A 19,646-nucleotide genomic window follows, 5' to 3' on the forward strand; every position below is an offset into this window, starting at 1 on the left:
TATCCTTTCGTCTTTCCCTCTCCTTCCCTCTTTCCTGATGAGGCAACAGTTTGTTGCGAAAGCTTGAATTTTGTGTGTGTGTTTGTGTTTGTTTGTGTGTCTATCGACCTGCCAGCGCTTTCGTTTGGTAAGTCACATCATCTTTGTTTTTATATATATATATATATATATATATATATATATATATATATATATATATATATATAGTAGAGGGAAACATTCCACGTAGGAAAAATATATCTAAAAACAAAGATGATGTGACTTACCAAATGAAAGTCCTGGCAGGTCGACAGACACACAAACATCCAAACACAAAATTCAAGCTTTCGCAACCAACTGTTGCCTCATCAGGAAAGAGGGAAGGAGAGGGAAAGACGAAAGGATGTGGGTTTTAAGGGAGAGGGTAAGGAGTCATTCCAATCCCGGGAGCGGAAAGACTTACCTTAGGGGGAAAAAAGGACGGGTATACACTCGCGCACACACACACACATATCCATCCACACATATACAGACACAAGCAGACATATTTAAAGACAAAGAGTTTGGGCAGGAATGTCAGTCGAGGCGGAAGTGCAGAGGCAAAGATGTTGTTGAATGACAGGTGAGGTATGAGTGGCGGCAACTTGAAATTAGCGGAGATTGAGGCCTGGTGGGTGACGGGAAGAGAGGATATATAGAAGAGCAAGTTCCCATCTCCGGAGTTCGGATAGGTTGGTGTTGGTGGGAAGTATCCAGATAACCCGGACGGTGTAACACTGTGCCAAGATGTGCTGGCCGTGCACCAAGGCATGTTTAGCCACAGGGTGATCCTCATTACCAACAAACACTGTCTGCCTGTGTCCATTCATGCGAATGGACAGTTTGTTGCTGGTCATTCCCACATAGAATGCATCACAGTGTAGGCAGGTCAGTTGGTAAATCACGTGGGTGCTTTCACACGTGTCTCTGCCTTTGATCGTGTACACCTTCCGGGTTACAGGACTGGAGTAGGTGGTGGTGGGAGGGTGCATGGGACAGGCTTTTCACCGGGGGCGGTTACAAGGATAGGAGCCAGAGGGTAGGGAAGGTGGTTTGGGGATTTCATAGGGATGAACTAACAGGTTACGAAGGTTAGGTGGATGGCGGAAAGACACTCTTGGTGGAGTGGGGAGGATTTCATGAAGGATGGATCTCATTTCAGGGCAGGATTTAAGGAAGTCGTATCCCTGCTGGAGAGCCACATTCAGAGCCTGGTCCAGTCCCAGAAAGTATCCTGTCACAAGTGGGGCACTTTTGTGGTTCTTCTGTGGGGCATTCTGGGTTCGAGGGGATGAGGAAGTGGCTCTGGTTATTTGCTTCTGTACCAGGTCGGGAGGGTAGTTACGGGATGCGAAAGCTGTCCCATTCCTGATGTCCAGGGGGAGCTGCAAGGAATCCTCAGAACCTTAGGCCCCCTACAAAACCTTTCACCTGACTCCATCAACCTCCTGACCACACCGACACCCCGCACCCGTACCTTCTACCTTCTTCCCAAAATTCATAAACCCAACCATCCCGCCCGCCCCATTGTAGCTGGTTACCAAGCCTCCACAGAGCGTATCTCTGCCTACGTAGATCAACACCTTCAACCCATTACATGCAGTCTCCCATCCTTCATCAAAGACTTTCTCGAACGCCTGGAATCCTTACCCAATCTGTTACTCCCGAAAACCATCCTTGTAACCATTGATGCCACTTCCTTATACCCTAATATTCCGCACGTCCAGGGCCTCGCTGTGATGGAGCACTTCCTTTCACGCCGATCACCTGCCACCCTACCTAAAACCTCTTTCCTCATTACCTTAGCCAGCTTCATCCTGACCCACAACTTCTTCACTTTCGAAGGCCAGACAATTAAAGGGAACAGCCATGGGTACCAGGATGGCCCCCTCGTACGCCAACCTATTCATGGGTCGCTTAGAGGAAGCCTTCTTGGTTACCCAGGCCTGCCAACCCAATGTTTGGTACAGATTTATTGATGACATCTTCATGATCTGAACTCACAGTGAAGAAGAACTCCAGAATTTCCTCTCCAACCTCAACTCCTTTGGTTCCATCAGATTCACCTGGTCCTACTCCAAATCTCATGCCACTTTTCTTGACGTTGACCTCCATCTGTCCAATGGCCAGCTTCACACGTCCGTCCACATCAAACCCACCAACAAGCAACAGTACCTGCATTATGACAGCTGCCACCCATTCCACATCAAACGGTCCCTTCCCTACAGCCTAGGTCTTCGTGGCAAACGAATCTGCTCCAGTCCGGAATCCCTGAACCATTACACCAACAACCTGACAACAGCTTTCGCATCCCGTAACTACCCTCCCGACCTGGTACAGAAGCAAATAACCAGAGCCACTTCCTCATCCCCTCGAACCCAGAATGCCCCACAGAAGAACCACAAAAGTGCCCCACTTGTGACAGGATACTTTCTGGGACTGGACCAGACTCTGAATGTGGCTCTCCAGCAGGGATACGAATTCCTCAAATCCTGCCCTGAAATGAGATCCATCCTTCATGAAATCCTCCCCACTCCACCATGAGTGTCTTTCCGCCATCCACCTAACTTTCGTAACCTGTTAGTTCATCCCTATGAAATCCCCAAACCACCTTCCCTACCCTCTGGCTCCTATCCTTGTAACCGCCCCCGGTGTAAAACCTGTCCCATGCACCCTCCCACCACCACCTACTCCAGTCCTGTAACCTGGAAGGTGTACACGATCCAAGGCAGAGCCACGTGTGAAAGCACCCACGTGATTTACCAACTGACCTGCCTACACTGGGATGCATTCTATGTGGGAATGACCAGAAACAAACTGTCCATTCGCATGAATGGACACAGGCAGACAGTGTTTGTTGGTAATGAGGATCACCCTGTGGCTAAACATGCCTTGGTGCACGGCCAGCACATCTTGGCACAGTGTTACACCGTCCGGGTTATCTGGATACTTCCCACCAACACCAACCTATCCGAACTCCGGAGATGGGAACTTACTCTTCAATATATCCTCTCTTCCCGTCACCCACCAGGCCTCAATCTCCGCTAATTTCAAGTTGCCGCCACTCATAACTGTCATTCAACAACATCTTTGCCTCTGCACTTCCGCCTCGATTGACATCTCTGCCCAAACTCTTTGTCTTTAAATATGTCTGCTTGTGTCTGTATATGTGTGGATGGATATGTGTGTGTGTGTGCGCGAGTGTATACCCGTCCTTTTTTTCCCCCTAAGGTAAGTCTTTCCGCTCCCGGGATTGGAATGACTCCTTACCCTCTCTTAAAACCCACATCCTTTCGTCTTTCCATCTCCTTCCCTCTTTCCTGATGAGGCAACAGTTGGTTGCGAAAGCTTGAATTTTGTGTGTGTGTTTGTGTTTGTTTGTGTGTCTATCGACCTGCCAGCGCTTTCGTTCGGTAAGTCACATCATCTTTGTTTTTAGATATATTTTTCCCATGTGGAATGTTTCCCTTCTTCCAAGGTTTCCTCTGATCTACAGTTAGACACCAGCCAGTGACTGGAGTCGTCACAGGCTGCTGATCGCAGGGCATCGCTATCATCATCATCATCATCATCTTTACGTGAAACTGATTCAGTGAAGCCCTCACCATCATTGAAATCCTAGAGGGAGAGAAAGACAAGAAAAAGTCCAAGGAGGACAACATTCCATTGGCCACTATGCCATTGATCCTGCCCTTTTCACTCCTGTCGCTGAGGCAGAGATTCCGGCAGCACCCGAGGCCCCGATTTGCATCACACATCAGAACCCGGAACATATGTATGTTTATGCCATAACCCCTCAGCCAGTGGCAGCAGAAGACCCTAAGGCATAACCTGCCCCCTTGGTACCTTCACGACCTTACTGTACATTGACAACATTATTCTCCAGTGGAATTGTAGCAGTTTTTTCCACCACCTGGTGAGCTATGTCATTTTTAAACCGTTCCCCTGTCTTCTGCATTGCCTTTCAGGAGACTTGGTTTGCAGCAACTCTGACTCCAGCCCTTCATGGATACGGGTGCTACTATAAGAATTGTGCTACCTATGACAGGGTAGACACATACGTGCTAGACAGTCTGTATAGCGAATAAGTGCCTATTGATACTCCTTTGGAGGCTGTGGCTGTTTGAGTAAGGGTATTAGTGGATATTACCATCTTCAAGGTTTACCTCCTTCCCAATGGTGAAGTGTCTCAGAACGTATTGTGTGCATTGGTTTCTCAGTTGTTCCCACCTTTCCTAATCTTGGATGAGTTCAATTCCCATAACCCTTTGTGGTGTGGGACCAAGGAATACTGGCAGTGGTAAAGGCCCTGAAAATTTAGTGGCATAACTTGACCCTTGTCACACACTTCAGTGTGGGTCATGGAAATTTCTCAGCTATTGACCTTTCCATTTGCAGCCCTTGTCTTCTCCCATCCATCCACCGGAGGGTCCACAGTGACCTTTGTGGTAAAGACCATTTCTCCTGAAGTTCCTGTCCCTCCCTCAGCATCACTGCCCTGGACATCTGCCCAGGTGGACCCTCAACGGTGTTGACTGGGGTGCTTTAGCCTCTGCTGTGTACCTTGGCTCCTCGCTGCATGTAGATATTGATCGGGCAGTCGTGAATACAACTACAGCCATTCTTTCAGCAGCTGATTTAGCAATCCCCTGTTCCTTGGACCTGCCACGACAGAAGACAGTACTGTGGTGGTCATCAGAAATAAGAGAGGCCATTAGAGATCACAGGCAGGTTCTCCAATGCCACAAGCAGCACCCACCAACGGAGCACTTAATTGCCTTTAAGCAGTTCCATGCCCAGGTCCACCACCCTATATAAAGAAGAGAATGCCTTCGCAGGTTTTGGCTAAGGTCCGACATCTCTGTTGATACCAGACATCTGCAGTTGTACCTAGTATTACTGTGAATTGTACTGTCTATGCTGACCCATATGCTGTCACCGAACATTTTGTTCTGCCCTATGCTCACTTTTCAGCATCTGAGAATTTTCAACCTGCCTTTCATGTTCTAAAACGGCAGGTGAAGTGAAAATAATTTTCTTTTACTACACACCACCTGGAGCCATATAATGCTCCATTCAGTGAGTGGGAATTCATCAGTGTCCTAGTCCACTGGTCTGGTAGAGCCCCAGGGCTGAACACATCCATAACCAAATCAAGCACCTCCTGGTGAATTGTCAGTGTCATATTGTTGCATCTTTAACTGCATCTGGAATGAGGGTGAGTTTTCATTGCAATAGCTTGATTATGGAAGTCTGGCATATGGTTCGGCATTGCCTTCAGCATTGCAGATACTGGATCCGATAGACCACTGTGAGATTCAATTTGCGACAGGAGCCTTTCGAACTAGCCTTTTGAACAGCTCACTCGTGGAGGCTGGGATCCTTCCATTGTTGATCAGACACCAATGACAGCTTATCAATTATGCTTCTTCTGTTTCAACTCCCCTAAACATCCAAACTACTGTCTCCTCTTTCCAAACATGGTAATCCACCTCCGCAAAGGCAGCCCAGATCAAGGATTATGATTGCAATCGCATCCAGTCTATCCTCTCTGAAGTTGAGTCATTTCCTCTTTCACCTCTTCTCTGGACCCACTCCTGCACACCTTTCTGGTGCATCCCTCGGCTACAGCTTTCTCTTGACCTATCACGAGGTGTGAAAGACTGTTCATCCTAAGACCCTCGTCAGCAATTTTTCTCCAACCTTGGTGCATCCCGGTGTTCAGAAGTAGTCTACACTGATGGCTCAATGATTGCTGGTCTTGTAGGCTTTGCGTATACTCACATGGGACATATTGAACTGTGATCCTTGCTGAATGGCTGTAGTGTTTTCACTGAGGAGTTGGTAACCGTTTCTCATGCTCATGAGTGTATCTGTTCCTGTACTGGTGGGATCCTTTCTCATCTGCAGCGACTCCTTGATCAGTTTGCAAGCTCTCAACCCGTGCTACCCTCGCCATCCCTTGGTCATTGCCATCTAGGATTCCCTGTATGCCTTGAACAGTGTGGATGCTCAGTGACCTTTGTCTGGACACCGGGCCACATCAGGATCCCGGGGAATGAACTCGCTGATAGTCTGGTGAAACTGACTAGCAGTAAACCAACTCTTAAGATCGTTATTGTGGAAACGGACCTCTGTTCAGTATTACGCCAAGTTTTAGGTGCCTGGCCAATGGAGTGGCTCACTCTGACTGACCAAAAAAGCTACAGGTGATTAAGGAGATCACAAATCTGTGGAGGTCCTCCATGCAAGGACTCTACTGTCCTTTGCTGGCTCTGCATCGGCCATACTTGGCTGACTTCGGTTATCTCCTCCATAGGGAGGACCCACCCCATTGTCGTTGCGGCTCCCATTTGATGGGGTCAACATTTTACTGGACTGTCCCAATGTAGCTGCCCTGCGGCGGACTCGTAATCTCCCTAACTCGCTACCCCTGGTATTAGGAGATGATGCCTCAGTGGCTGTCTTGGTCTCACATTTCATTCGTGAAGTGGGCTTTCACCACTCTTAATTTAAGGGAGGGCTGCTGAACCTTATCAGCCCATTTAGGAGTTGGTGGAACACTGTTGCCTCCTCTGCCCAGACTGGAGTGCAGCTGTCGGGGCTTGTTGGTCGATGCTGATCCTCACCCTTCCTGCTCCTTTACTCTTCTTCCCCCCTCTTGCGTGGTCTGTTAGACTTGTTCATCTTTTATCTGTCTGTGCTTCTCTTGCCTTGCTTGTGTTGCTAGTCTCCCAAGGCAATTTCTGAGTGGAGTGCCTCTGGGAAGTGGTGGGGGCTGGGGGATGTATTTGCCCTCATGGCACTCTGCTTTCAGGGGCACCCAGCTGCTCTGTAGAATGAGCATCTTGCCTGCCTCTCTTCCTCTGAAATGATGACCTAATAGTCTGGTCTGTTCAATCATCCAACCAACCTGCTCTTACCCCTATTGTGCAACTACCCCAGCTCTGTGCATCTACCCCAGCTCATGATTGCAAAAGATAGGGTGTGCTTTTATTTATTTTTGTGTTGTATCAGATTACTGGGGGTAAAAACTGACTACACTGTGAGAGGCATAATACATATCATAAAACCTTTTGTAGCTCAGATTGTAGCATACACAATACGTTGATGTCAAAGGGAGTTTGATGTGTCTAGAATGGCCATCAGTATCTTATTTTCATACCCTCTCTTTTTTTAATGGGACTCCAAGGTCATTTATAGCAGGTACTATTCACATTTTGTGTGCTTGCAAATCCTTTGAGAATTATTTTAGGCTATGTTAGGATGTAAAATATGTATGAGGTACTCATAGGATGTGATGGGAAGTACTGTATTAGAATTTGAAAGAAATGTGTTCACTTCATTTCACATTTATGTGAAATATTTAATATGCCTTAATTAATGGACATAATTGTGGGAAGAAAAAGTGAAATACAAATATGAAACACAGATAACTTTAGAGGTGGTATACAGGTACATGTTTATTCCTAATGAAAAGGATAATAAGGAAAACTAATTAACGTAACAAGATAGAACTTGGCATTAGTTTAGTTCCATGGGCCAGTAGCCTGTTGCTGCAATGGTACAGAATGGGCCGATTTATTGGCTGTTTAACATAATTCATGTTGTAATGTGGCTTCTTGCTGAACAGTTATGGGTTAGTTTACTTAACAGTAAAAACGAAAGAGAAAAGCTTCGCCCAGAGTTAGATTTTCAGTAGTTTTCCTAAATCACTTTGTGGAAATGCTAGGATGATTCCTTTGGCAAGAGCTCTGCAATTTCCTTCCCCATCCATTCCCAATTTGAGCTTGTGGTCCATCTCCAGTGACAAAATTGGCAATGTGAATTTAAGGCCTAATTTTCTTCGCTTTTCCCCTGCCTAAATTACTTTCTCCATTCTAAGGCCTCCACCACCACCACTCACTTGCCTTTTGTAACAGTATTACTCAGAAATCCAATACCTGTGGAAAACAGAGATGTTCTTTCTCATTTATTCTTTTTGTTCACAGACTACCTCCGTTTTGAACGTATTGATCCAGTCATCCATTATATATGAGCAATATAAGTTTGACATGACCAGTGGTGTCAATATGTACTCTTTTCCTATTACCTACACAGTTAAGTTTCTTAATGGTGGAACTGTTCATTCCTACCACCCATTACACTCACAGTTTTAATACCATAAACATTGGTGTCAAACAGTTATCTCTGGTATTTCAGAAACTTTCTTTACCACTTATGACAAGTTTTTTATCTTTGAAGATAGAGGCATGGAGCAATTCTGAAAGTGAGTGTTCCAATTTCTGTGTCCTCCATGGACAGTATGTGTTAACCTTGGATTCTTAAGTTTCTGTAACTGGTTCTTGTTGTATGTCATGCATTTCTTTCTCTTCAGAGAGGTTTATATTTGTCTGTCCTGTCAGCCGCTTACTAGCAGGTGTTGTTCTTGTTGTGGTCTTCAGTCCAGAGACTGGTTTGATGCAGGTGTATTGTGTGCATATTCTGCCTCTCCTTCCTAGATGTCAGAAACACATCCCCTAGCCTCCTTCCCATTCTCCATCCTCTTTCTCCCCTTGCCTCCTCCCCATTCTCCATCCTCTTTTTCCCCTTGCCTACTCCAACCAAACTATCACTCCAGTTGAGCTGCAGTGCTGGCACAGTGTTGTCAACTGGGACATGGTAGCCATACAGATGTGCATGTGTGTACTGTAGCCTGATTGTGGATTCATATAAAAGATAGAAAAAAAGTTCATAGTCTTACGTGTTTATCAATGACTCGGAGCACCCACTGTTCCGAGAGTTATTACCTGTACTTCTTAAATTGTTTGTTTTTGAGAAATGAGTCTTAAAAATACTTGCTACATCTGAGTCCTCTTATCATGTCCTTAGGTACTGTGTGGAAATGGAGTTCAAACTGCAGCATGGATAGCCTGCAAGTGTCCCAGAGCCAGCCACAGCCACAGTCCCAGCAGGGGGGCAGGGCGACGACTACCAGCAGCCGGAGTGCGTCGCCCTCTCTAGCCCGGGTCCTGCAGCAGCAACATGCATCCATTGGGTGAGTGTTTTGTAGTAAATGTTTAATGTATGTGCTCTTCCATTGTTCAGAGACTCTTCTAAACAATGAATGATTTTTTTGTCATTTAAATTTACAACTCAATCCTTCCCTTAGCTTCACTGGAGGACTCAGTATGTTGGTTTTCCATCTTGTATTTGTGGCTCTCTCTATTATTCTTAAATATAAAGAACAAATTATGTTAAAATGTAAGTACTTTAAAGTTACTTCTAATATTATCAATAATCAAACTGGTGGGTCACTCTCATCCTGGTATCAACTTGTGTAGATCACAACTCTTTCTTTTTTTTCACATATTTCTTCTGTTTTTATCTGCAGATGAAATCTAATAAATTTTGTTTGAGGTGCTCATCTGTTTCTGGAAATGTATTTAAGTTTTATCCTCTGCCCTCCTGTCCCCCCCCCCCACCCACCCCCACCCTTGCGTCTCCCCCCCCCCCCCCCAATCATGTGGCCCGTCATTCCGGAACACAATTTTTGTAATTCTTCTATATTCAAATAAGTTCTCAACTCACAACAACAGATAATAAACAAAATTTTTCAGACAACCTGTTCATATATAACCTTTTGGTGCTTGACCAAAATGATAAGTTTGTACTTAACTTGAGATAGCATAGTACAGAGTCTCTGTAACAACAATACCCCCCCCCCACCCCCGACCATAGTCATCAGTCCCCCCCCCCCTCCCTCCCTCTTTCTTCCTTGGAAACTACTGCACCCCCAAAGCGCAACTGAACTGCAAAGTGCAAGTGGCCTCTCTCTCACTGGATGGTCCAAATTCACACCTGTTGTCACTTTCTGTGCTGTGCCCACATTTTTCTTTCTAATATCTGCACACCAATTCCAACAGATCAGGGCATAGTAGATTCTCTTTACACTACTACTAATCAAAGTCACATTTTTTCTCACGTACATTTTCCATCCCTCTAGTAAAAGGAAAGTGAGGTGTGTTGCTGTGCTTTATAGCAACAAGTACCACTACAGATACCCCCAATAAGATGAAAAATGTTGTGCGGTATAACTTGCATAGCTAAAGAGAGTGAGGCTTATGTTGAAAGCAATTCATAAATTAATTTCACTTTTTTATTAAGGTCTCATGTGGCCTAAATTCAATGCATTTCTTTCAATGTCAAATTGATGCATACAATCGCCATCAATTTTCCTACATTAGTCACCATGGCTTAAAGATCCATTTGGTTACTTTAATAACATGGCTTCTTTAGTTACCATAACATGTTAAATTTAGCTTGCCATTTAACTTATTTAAATGGTTGAGTTTCTGCCTTAGATCCACCTGACCTCGTTTATAAGTTCCTTTTTCCATAGATAAATTTACCCTCTCGTTCCTATAAACTCGATTCATGTCCTTCCTGCTATGGATTCAACTGACCTCAGGCATAGGTTCCCTTTTTCCTAGGTAAACCTACCCTTTCATCCTCCTCTCTCAACAGATCTGGACACATTCCACCTTCATGCTCACAGTCAGATGCATAGTCTCTGACAATACAGCTTTTACCATTTCTAATATTGAAGATTTCTCCACAGTGTAGGGATCTTACCCAAAATCTATAAATATTTGTTTCTTACTTCCTTCTTTTCTCTTATCACTCCTATTTCTCAATCTAACAGAATTAGTTAACTGTATAGATAAAAAAGGGTTATTCCATGTCAAATCACCCAGAAATTGTAGGAAATGACACCCATCATCATGCAACTACTTGAAATTTTGGGTAGTGGAAGTTTACCTAGGTATATTCACATTTCCAAAATGTAAATGTTGCAGGTCAATTACTGTTGTACTTATGATAAAAAGAAGTTGTATAGATTCAGAAATTCAGGCTTTCATAGACGAGCTCTTTTATATATGATAATGCAGGCTTTCTCAGTGAATCTCGATGATAAAATCTTCTTGAGTTAACAGCCGAGTCAATGTGTTGTTCTCCAGCAACGTTTCAGCAAGTTTCTTACTTGCCATCTTCGACCCAAGAAGATTTTATCATGGAGCTCCTTTATAATTTAAAAATGCATTAGTTCCTACAATTTTTGCAGTGGAAGCTTGAATTTTTTTTTTTTTTGTTAAAGAGGAAGGTTTATATTTTTATAGTCGTGCTTCTTTTAGTGAATATCCATCATCTACATCTCAGAAAAAATTGTAAATATTTGCCTTTACAAATGTCTGCTTAGTCTGTGCGGATGGATATGTGTGTGTGTGCGAGTGTATACCTGTCCTTTTTTCCCCCTAAGGTAAGTCTTTCCGCTCCCGGGATTGGAATGACTTCTTACCCTTTCCCTTAAAATCCACATCCTTTCGTCTTTCCCTCTTTCCTGATGAGGCAACAGTTTGTTGTGAAAGCTTGAATTTTGTGTGTTTGTTTGTGTGTCTGTCGACCTGCCAGCGCTTTCGTTTGGAGATGATGCGACTTACCAAACGAAAGCGCTGGCACGTCGATAGACACACAAAATTCAAGCCTTCGCAACAAACTGTTGCCTCATCAGGAAAGAGGGAAGGAGAGGGAAAGACGAAAGGATGTGGGTTTTAAGGGAGAGGGTAAGGAGTCATTCCAATCCCGGGAGCGGAAAGACTTACCTTAGGGGGAAAAAAGGACAGGTATACACTCGCGCGCACACACACACATATCCATCCACACATATACAGACACAAGCAGACATATTGAAAGACAAAGAGTTTGGGCAGAGATGTCAGTCGAGGCGGAAGTGAAGAGGCAAAGATGATGTTGAATGACAGGTGAGGTATGAGTGGCGGCACCTTGAAATTAGCGGAGATTGAGGCCTGGTGGGTAACGGGAAGAGAGGATATATAGAAGAGCAAGTTCCCATCTCCGGAGTTCGGATAGGTTGGTGTTGGTGGGAAGTATCCAGATAACCTGGACGGTGTAACACTGTGCCAAGATGTGCTGGCCATGCACCAAGGCATGTTTAGCCACAGGGTGATCCTCATTACCAACAAACACTGTCTGCCTGTGTCCATTCATGCGAATGGACAGTTTGTTTCTGGTCATTCCCACATAGAATGCATCACAGTGTAGGCAGGTCAGTTGGTAAACCACGTGGGTGCTTTCACACGTGTCTCTGCCTTTGATCGTGTACACCTTCCGGGTTACAGGACTGGAGTAGGTGGTGGTGGGAGGGTGCATGGGACAGGCTTTTCACTGGGGGCGGTTACAAGGATAGGAGCCAGAGGGTAGGGAAGGTGGTTTGGGGATTTCATAGGGATGAACTAACAGGTTACGAAAGTTAGGTGGATGGCGGAAAGACACTCATGGTGGAGTGGGGAGGATTTCATGAAGGATGGATCTCATTTCAGGGCAGGATTTGAGGAATTCGTATCCCTGCTGGAGAGCCACATTCAGAGTCTGGTCCAGTCCCAGAAAGTATCCTGTCACAAGTGGGGCACTTTTGTGGTTCTTCTGTGGGGCATTCTGGGTTCGAGGGGATGAGGAAGTGGCTCTGGTTATTTGCTTCTGTACCAGGTCGGGAGGGTAGTTACGGGATGCGAAAGCTGTTGTCAGGTTGTTGGTGTAATGGTTCAGGGATTCCGGACTGGAGCAGATTCGTTTGCCACGAAGACCTAGGCTGTAGGGAAGGGACCGTTTGATGTGGAATGGGTGGCAGCTGTCATAATGCAGGTACTGTTGCTTGTTGGTGGGTTTGATGTGGACGGACGTGTGAAGCTGGCCATTGGACAGATGGAGGTCAACGTCAAGAAAAGTGGCATGAGATTTGGAGTAGGACCAGGTGAATCTGATGGAACCAAAGGAGTTGAGGTTGGAGAGGAAATTCTGGAGTTCTTCTTCACTGTGAGTTCAGATCATGAAGATGTCATCAATAAATCTGTACCAAACTTTGGGTTGGCAGGCCTGGGTAACCAAGAAGGCTTCCTCTAAGCGACCCATGAATAGGTTGGCGTACGAGGGGGCCATCCTGGTACCCATGGCTGTTCCCTTTAATTGTCTGGCCTTCGAAAGTGAAGAAGTTGTGGGTCAGGATGAAGCTGGCTAAGGTAATGAGGAAAGAGGTTTTAGGTAGGGTGGCAGGTGATCGGTGCGAAAGGAAGTGCTCCATCGCAGCGAGGCCCTGGACGTGCGGAATATTTGTGTATAAGGAAGTGGCATCAGTGGTTACAAGGATGGTTTCCGGGGGTAACAGATTGGGTAAGGATTCCAGGCGTTCGAGAAAGTGGTTGGTGTCTTTGATGAAGGATGGGAGACTGCATGTAATGGGTTGAAGGTGTTGATCTACGTAGGCAGAGATACGAGAGCGGATCAAATATAAACAGTATTTTATTTTTTATTTAAATTCATTTATTGAGAAACTCAAAACAATTATAATTTATTTTTCCACATAGTCTCCTCTTTTGGAAATGCATTTGTCCCAGTGTATGGGCAGCTTTTTGATGCCCTCATCATAAAAAGAACTGGGTTGTGTCACCAGCCAGTTGCCCACGAAGTCTTCCACACTCTTGTCATCAAATTGTCATCCTCGTAGAGCTTCTTTAAGCGGACTGAATAAATGGAAATCGCAGGACTGTAAGGAGGATGATAAAGTGTAATCCAGTGCATTTCCTGTAGCTTGGAGACAGAGCTGCACTCCCTATGGGGTTGCGCATTGTCTTGGAGGTGGATGACCTGTTGAATCGATTGGTCTCGTCTTTTGCGGCGATATGCAACTCTCGCCTTGTTCAACAGTTCGCAGTAGTAAGCTGCATTCCTCCGCCACCCCTTACTGGCTTGTTTGGATTCTGGAATGTGATGGTGAACTCATGTTTCGTCATAGGTGATGAGCCAACTCAGAAATACATCACCTTCTTCCACAAACGATGATGTAAGCCTCTGACAGACCTCCAAATGTCTCAACTTCAGATTTTCGGTCAAAAGTTTAGTGACCCATCTGGAACACACTTTACTGAACTGTAGATCATTTGCGATGATTACTTGGCAGTTCCCATAACTGATTCCAACTTTTTGTGCAATTTCTGATACTCACGACCGTTGATCGTCATCAATAATGTCTTTAACTGCAATAATGTTTTTGTCTGTAATGCTGGTCTGAGGAGGGCGATTGTGTTGCTGATGCCCCACACGTTCTTGTTCTTCCTTGAACTTTTTATGCCAGGCAAACACACGCGTCCTTGATAATGTTTTATCACCAAACTCTGCAGGCAATCTTTGGCAAATTTCTGCCACTGTAACTCCTTCATGAGCAAGAAATTTGATATTATGTATTGTGGAATGGAGGGGTGCACCTGTTGCTCAGACACCATGAGTGTTACTGACGAAACGGTGGGAAATATCTAACAGCACACTCTCATCACTTCTATAGGTCCCGCCTAAGCATAGCAGAAGTGTGTGGCCAGTCCTACCAACTGTTGATGTTCCGGATCAAAAATCCCTTTATATTTGATCCACCTCATATTACAGAATGCTTCAGATGCTCCTTCATCCCATGTCCATTTTGTTCTTTGTTTCAGTAATTACCACAACTTATGATCGTTCATGGGTTGGCCTTGTATATAGTGATGATAGAATCCATCCAAGCCCAGAAATAGGCATGATTGTTTTACATTTCATGGTTCTGGACAGCCTTTGATGGTCTCTCTTGTTTTGAGATCTAGTCTTATTCCCTTCACCCCTCCTAAATGTCATAGAAATTTCTGCTCTTCCTTCTGAAATGTGGTTTTCCTAAGTTGATTGCGATACCCTTTTCCTGATTTTGGTTAATAATACATAGTGTTCTTCCCACATCCTAGATACTATTAATAGATTGTCTACATAAACACTTAATTCTTGTAGCAGTTCTTTACCTAGTACCTCATTTAGTCCACTTATGAATGCTGATACTGAAATATTTAACCCAAAGGGTAACACTTTGAATTGATAAGACATTCCATCAAAAAGGAACACAGTATATTTTCGTGTATTTTCATATAATTCAACCTGCCAATACCTGGCATTCAAATTAAATGATCTAAATTATCTTCCTTGTTCAGATTTTGTTAACAAATTATCAACAGATACAGGTCTGTCTCTGTATGTTTGTTTAAAGTCTGTGCATCTAACACCAATTGCACTACTCCTGTTGGTTTCTTTACTACAACTAAAGGATTGTTATATGCACTTCAGTTTCTATCACCTTGTTTTCTACCATTTTCTATATTTCCTCAAGTACTGCTGGTCTTAAACTTAGGGTACTCGGTAAGGTTTTCAAAGAATTGAATTCTTGTTTTTGATCTTAAATCGACAAGCATAATAGCCAATCACTCGTAGTTCTTCAGAAAATTCAGTGTCATATTACATTAAGATTGCATACAAATCGTGTTATTGCTCTTCAGTTAATAGGTTAGATTCTTGAGATTTAATCTCCATTTGTTGTTGACACCCTTCCAGATTTTTCGTTTCTTCTTAATCATTCAGTAACTGAATAGTGTTAGTTAATAACTTATTTATTTTAAGCTGAGTAATATGATTTAGAGCCTTCCTTGGTCCAGTATAACACTTAATCATCAAAGTCAAGTTTTACTTTACATTTTAGTAATCAATCTAGCCTAACAATATCTGCAAATTCACTAATAATATAGTTTGCATAAATTCAACATCACATGTCTCTAAAGGCATCAGACTTTTCTCGTTAATTTTCTTGCCTTTACTACCCGCTAATCCTACGATATATACTCCTGTCGCTGGTATGGGACATTTATTCTTATTTCTAAGAGTTTGCAGGTATTTTTGGGAAATTAATTAAATTTTGCTTGCCAAGCCTTTTCCCCTGAGTATTTGTTTTAATTACTCTTCCTCGTCTGTATTATCTTGTTGTAATAGCTATTCTCTTGTAAGTATCACATGAGTGAATGCAGTTAAATTTTCAGTGTATGGGCCTACGATAGTTTTGTTACATCCTAGATCTTGGCCCAAGTGCCAGGATGTTGCCTATTTTCTGGTACTGTTGTTGGATAATTTTTTGTATTTGTATTTTGTTCGACATAGCATGCACTATGTTTTACTACAGTGTCAGTGCTGCTTGGGGCACTGGTTACAAAAACTTGTGAATTAGTCTTTTCGCTATTATTTATCTTTCTATTGTGAGCATTATTTGGTCTCCTATTTATGAACAAAAATATTCAAATTTTCTGCATGATTAAAATTACCTCTTTCTTTATTCACATTATCCAAACCTTCTGCAAATGTCAGTAATTTTTCTGTGTTAGACGGCCTGCTACATAATATGTATTTACCTGCCAAATACGGCAATCTCATTACCAGCGCTCTGAACCGAATGTTTGTCATCTGGTGGGTTACCTAAATACTTAAACTGAGTTAGATACCACTCAATATACTTCTTATATGTACCCCATGAACTACTATATTACTTAGTATCTGATAACTCTAGTGTCAGTTTTTCTTGTGAAATTTTGAACCAATATTTTCTCTTAAATTTTTTCTGAGTATCTTCCCATGATTTAAATTCCTCTGAATGAGCTGTCTAATTATGGGGGTTGGAACTTTCCTGTGTAGAACCCGTTGCCAGAGATGTGAAAGGCGTAGTATACTGTTAACAGAGCCTGTTCTGTTGATGGTGCAAATGGAGTGGTCTACTGCCTGTAGAATCTCTGGAACAGTTCTGAAGCGAATGCCGTGAAGTGATTCCTTTTGGAATCAAATCAAAGTCACAAGGAGTTAAGTTCGGGGAGTATGGTGGATGGTGCAGTACTTCCCAGTTCCATCGACCGAACAGAGCAGCCACAGCTTGCGCTGTATGCGCCTGCGCATTGTCATGCCAAATGATGGGTGGGTTGCACAGAAAGTGTTGCCGCTTCTTTCACAAAGCTGGTCGCAGTTGATGCTCCACAAACGAACAGTAATACTGTGCATTGAAGGTCTGCCGTGGAGGAACATAATGCATTGGATAACACCATCACAGTCGTACATGAGAATCACAGTAAGTTTAAACCGCTCCATTCGCACCATTAACAGAGCAGGCTCTGCTAACGGCATAGTAAACCTTCCACATCGCTGGCAACGGGTTCTACACAATGCTGGCGACTACTTTGAAGGACAGTAACAGGTGCAAACATGTAACTCTTTTGTATCGGTTGTGAATAAATAATTGCCACTATTTAAGTTCCAACCCTTCTATATTATAATGCTCAACTATTTTTGTTTCGAACTCCATTGGTAAATTAGCTTAGGTGTCCTCTAATGTGGATATCTTCTATATTTTTGTGGCTAAATCGTCTTAATTTTTTTATTATTTTGAGATTGTCCGTGTAGTTTATCTGCTTAACTTTTTTTGTTTTGAAATAGTTCATTCACTGAATTGCTCCATTTTATGAGACATCTCATCTAGTTTATTTGCTTGTTCATCTATTTTTCTTTTATAATGCTTTGAGTTTATCTAGAATTTTTTCTAAGACCATACTGCCCATACTTCTGGTTGTGATAGGCATGTAATCTAAATTACTGTACAACTTAAAGCTTGTGTCACACTAAAAACCTTTGTTGTTTATCAATGTATCTACACTATCACCCAATGCTGTTCAACGTCGTTCAGTCAGTTATTTGAGATTAAATAACTACACACAAATTCTAGATGGTACACTGTACAGTTCAACTAATTTGTCACACCAGCTGCTGAAGTGCCCTGCTGATACTGCTGTGTGCGTAGTGCAGTCTCGGAAAGTCACTATACACAGCACACTACTGTAATCAGCTGCACTGTCACAAACTGTGAAGCGATGGGGTGTTGCCATTGGAAGCCAACACAGCACTCGTTGTTGTTGAAACCACTCGCTAAAAATCTGCTCTGTAGTTGGCTTATCTTCTCATGATTTGTGTGTCAAGAATGTACTCCAACACGAGAATGATATTCATTGTTGGTCTGATTGCTATGGCCAACTGGCATTCCTTGTATTGAAGATTGCATAAATATAAATTAAACTCGCAATCCATTTAGTTTGAATAATGTTACTGTAGTTTGTACTGCTACTTGTATTGATGGCTTGTTTACTTCTGTTGCCCTAGGCAGTGATGTACAGCTTTCCATTTTTCGTGATATTTTAGTTTTAATTTCTTGTTATAGCTATCTCATCCATATCCTTCACTGAGGGCACCACTTGAGGTGTTTTTCTTGTTGTGTGTTGATTTTAAATGATCAGTATATTGCAAGATGCCAAGTCTTTACTTGATTGCAGAGGGATGAGTGCTATAAGAGAGCTACTACATTTAAACAGCTCACTAAGAAATCACAAAACACAGTTACCGTAATTCTTCTATATTCAAATAAGTTCTCAACTAATAATTAACCAAGCTTTCCAGACGTATTCATATATGATGCTTCAGTGCTTGACTAAACCATAAGTTTGAACTTGAGATAGCATAGCATAGATCTGTACAACAACATTCATTTTTCTTTAGTGCTCGATCATTTGTCATCAGGCCTCTTTCTTCTTTGTAGTCCACAGCAGCCCCAAAGCACAAGTGGCCCCTCGCTGGCCAGTCCAAATTGCACATCCGTTGTCACTTTCTGTGCTGTGCCCCCATTTCTCTTTCTCATATTTGCACATAATTCTAACAAACTTATGCTACTACTAATTAAAGTCATGTTTTTTTCACACACATTTTTCATTTCACTAGTAAAAGGAAAGTGAGGTGTGTTGCTATGCTTTATAGCAACATGTGTGGCTGCAGGACTTAGGTGTATCTTGGCTATGATAATTTACTCACTATTTCGTTCATAGGTCAACCCATTCATATTTTCTGTATTCTGTACTTGATTTTGTATAGATAATGCTGTGTTCACATGATTGGAAATCCTTTTCTTCCTGTCCTTCCAGAGAAGTGACAGAGTTGGCACAGTGACTAAGCAGAACTCATATTCAGCAGGATGGCAGGGCATATCCCTATCCAGAGTTGGGTTCCTCAGGATTTCTTTGAGTTGCTTTATGTGACAATAATTTGGGCCTTTAAAAGGGCAAAGTTGATTTTATTTCATATCACTTCCCAAACCAAGCTTGTTTCAAATGACGTCTTTCGTGACCCCATTCTTCTTTGCCTGAGAAATGAGTTGAGATATTCAGTGAAAATTATTTCAGTATTCATGAAGAAACCTTCTATAGTGTTAGTCTTTCAACTGTTATGCACCGTATCATACAATAAATTTTTTCTAATCTCTGAGGAGAACTGATTAACACCACTTCCTGTTGATACATTCCCTGTTGGATTTTGTCGTGGGAATTTCTAGCTGTTTGTTTATAGACTCTGAGAAAAAAGCTATCAGGCAATATGTCAACAAGTAACCATGAAAACGTCAACAATTCTGTATACTTTCTTGTATTTCTACACATTTTACTTGTAGTAACTTTCGTTTCCTCTCCCACACCTCGTCCCACAACAGCTGTAAAGGTTTCTGCACTTGGACAGTGGAAATACGTCTACTAAAATATTGCAGTTGTGCTTTGCCTTCTGTACTCATTCACTGATGAGAAATTTCACTAGTGTGGTACACATACTATGGGGGTGGTCCATTGATCGTGAGCGGGCCAAATATCTCACGAAATAAG

The 19,646-nt window shown here is 42.9% G+C and overlaps 1 protein-coding gene across 7 annotated transcripts in view; it reads left to right on the forward strand.

Annotated features, from left to right (window-relative positions):
* LOC126259291 (transmembrane and coiled-coil domains protein 2) overlaps nt 1–19,646 on the forward strand; it is a 181,141-nt gene that overhangs the window by 49,190 nt on the left and 112,305 nt on the right. For all 7 annotated transcript variants that reach the window (XM_049955951.1, XM_049955952.1, XM_049955946.1 and 4 more), the window contains one exon: nt 8,890–9,055. In XM_049955951.1, the coding sequence (XP_049811908.1) occupies nt 8,922–9,055 (134 nt within the window). In that variant the 5' untranslated portion in view covers nt 8,890–8,921. The remainder of the gene's footprint in view (nt 1–8,889; nt 9,056–19,646) is intronic.

The sequence above is a fragment of the Schistocerca nitens genome, chromosome 5 (assembly GCF_023898315.1).
Source record: "Schistocerca nitens isolate TAMUIC-IGC-003100 chromosome 5, iqSchNite1.1, whole genome shotgun sequence".
Taxonomy (NCBI): Eukaryota; Metazoa; Arthropoda; class Insecta; order Orthoptera; family Acrididae; genus Schistocerca; species Schistocerca nitens.